Genomic DNA, 2673 nt, shown 5'->3' with positions numbered 1-2673 from the left:
TGTCAATGTTTTGATGAATTAAATTATATTTTCAAGATTAAATATTACTGTACGGTAATTGTGCAATACCTGTAAATTCAGTGTTGTATGGAAATAATATCTGATCTTTTAAATAATAAATTCAAGCATTACATTTGTAACTTATCATTTATTGAAATTAATAACATCACTAAAAAATTATTTATTTTCTTTAAGTCATAATTATAAATAATTAATAAACCTATAGTTTACAAAGCTACGTACTAAATGTACAATAATATATTGCAAAATAGAAAAGCTAAAAATAACAATACTTTCAATAACATTAATTTAATAAGTTAAAAACTAAAAATGTCGACCTACCCTCACATTCACTTATCACTATCGAACGCACGATTTCTCCAAAATTCTGCTAATTCCCTAAACTTTTCACAGCACTTCCTCTGTCTCCTTGGACTGCAACGTATTGTTGTATCGTTCAAAGCGGAACTAAATTTCCGAACGAGCGTCGTCACTGAGTCCAAAGTCGACTGGTCAATACCATCAACTTCTGAATCAAAATTGTTAAATGCTTCATCAATGTGCCGGTCCATTTCACTATAATGTGACGAGTCATAATCTTCTGTGTCATCATCAAATGAGAATTCAGTCGCTGATATGCTGCATTGGATCCTTTCTGGAAACTTGTCCTTCTTAGCCGTGCTGGTTGCTGACGATAGTTTGTCGATGGATTTAAATATATCATCGATTGTATTACAAATATTCTCGATAGACTGTGCTGTCATTATTTCTTCGTTGACGCAGTCGATCTGTTCAGTTATTGAATTTGATTCTCTGTTTGGATCTTCTTTTAGGTGCCTGATAAAATCGTAGTATTCCAGCGCTGATGTGGTGGACCTCTTTGATAATTGCCTTGAGATTTTCCTGGTCACTTTCTTAAATAGAAATGACGAATCAAATGTAGTACCTTTAAGGTCTAAAGTGCTGTAAACTGGTTTGATCCGCGGTAAATCGTCTTCTTCGTCAACTTCTAAGTCTACTGGCTTACCCCATTCTTCTTCCAATTTCTTCCACTGCTCGTTTTTAGATAAAATAGTCTCAGCGTCTATCAAGGAACTCATGTTGGACGTTACGTCAATTGTAATGACTTGAGTCGGACTGTCAGTCGTTGACATGTGACATTATTATATAAATCTGTTATGGCGGTATATCTATAACTTTTACCATTGTTTTCAAGTCGTATAAACGATTCAACGTCATTTACCAATGATTTCAAGTGTATTTAATCAATTTATTATTACTAATATTACAATTTCTATATTTACACTATTGTGTTGCTATTGCTAATACGTCTTTTTGTAAACATAATAAGCCGAAATGTCGTAAACTCATTAAGTAATTCATTTCAAGGTACTATACTTAATATCGTCAACTCATTTGCAAATTCATTTTCCATAATGTTTTTAAACTGATTAACGAAATTATTGGTATTGTTCTTTTATATGGTTTATTCTAAATGCGAAACGATATTTATTTATTTATTTCTGACATTTTTTTAAGACTAAATATCTTATGTATAAATTCTCGTGGTCATTGTTAGTTACAATACTTCTCCGAAGCTGCTGAACGGATTTTTATGCAATTTTGTGTGCATATCGAGTAGGTCTGAGGATCGGCCAACATCTATTTTTCATACCCCTAAGTTATAAGGAGTGGGGACAAGGGTGTTAATAACATATATGGCAACACAACGTTTGCGGGGTCAGTTAGTATTTATAATTTAATGGTATCAAAGAAAGTTTTATATCATTTTTTATTTATGAAAATATTCTTAATTAATATTTTAACTAAAATAAAAATTACAAGCACGAGTTATTGTTATTTGTGCTTGTACATTAGAAACTCCCTTTCCTTCATAACAACGAATACCTATAAAGTAAAACGATTGTTATAAACATAACGAATAGGTTAATAACTATAATGTTTATTATTTAAAGTATTATATAAACGATAATAGTAAATATATGAGAGCCCAGCGCCGCTGAACGGAGGTGGAATGTAATTAAATCACTTTATCATTGTTACGACCAACGAATGGTATTATTATAAATTCGTTTTAGCTAAACACGTTGTTCTGATTGTTATGTGCTATTATACGGAACTTATTATTGTTTTAAGTTAGGTTACGGGCGTGGTTTTACCCGGAGACGTAATGATTTTATTTCTTTACTTCGATGATTGTAGCATGTCTTACTAGAAATAATAAGGGCTGTGTAATATTTTATACAAAATTACATATTATAATTGTGTTATTTCTTTTAATTTTTTATACTTAATATTATTTATTAGTACGTCTGTAAGGCCTGGACTAGACTATACTTCTAGAAAGAATAATAATCTAGACACATTTAAAATAACCAATTATAGTAAAAACTTTTAAACATTCGTTATGTAAATAAGCTTTCGCAAGTCATTGAGTATCAACACTATTAATATAATTATTTATACACACTTAATACACATATAAATATTGTGTTAAAAAGCAATGTACGCGTTCGCTTTCGCCGTTGCTAAATATTTAGAATCCACTATACTTATAACATAACCGCCACAATCCGTAGAAAAAACGAAACAAAATAAACAAACAAATCATTAACCCAAAAAAATACACAAAAAAAACCTTAAATCACACGA

At 30.5% G+C, this 2673-nt stretch overlaps 1 protein-coding gene across 1 annotated transcript; it reads right to left on the bottom strand.

Moving 5' to 3' along the window:
* Window positions 1-210: 210 nt before the first annotated feature.
* Window positions 211-1100, bottom strand: LOC123653374. The gene has a single exon (XM_045589368.1). It carries the CDS (start codon window positions 1098-1100, stop codon window positions 351-353), a length of 750 nt encoding a protein of 249 aa, XP_045445324.1. The 3' UTR covers window positions 211-350.
* Between the last annotated feature and the right edge of the window lie 1573 nt (window positions 1101-2673).

The sequence above is a fragment of the Melitaea cinxia genome, chromosome 5 (assembly GCF_905220565.1).
Source record: "Melitaea cinxia chromosome 5, ilMelCinx1.1, whole genome shotgun sequence".
NCBI classification, from domain to species: Eukaryota; Metazoa; Arthropoda; class Insecta; order Lepidoptera; family Nymphalidae; genus Melitaea; species Melitaea cinxia.
The sequence above is the reverse complement of the archived record's forward strand: the minus strand, read 5'-3'. Positions and strand labels throughout refer to the sequence as shown.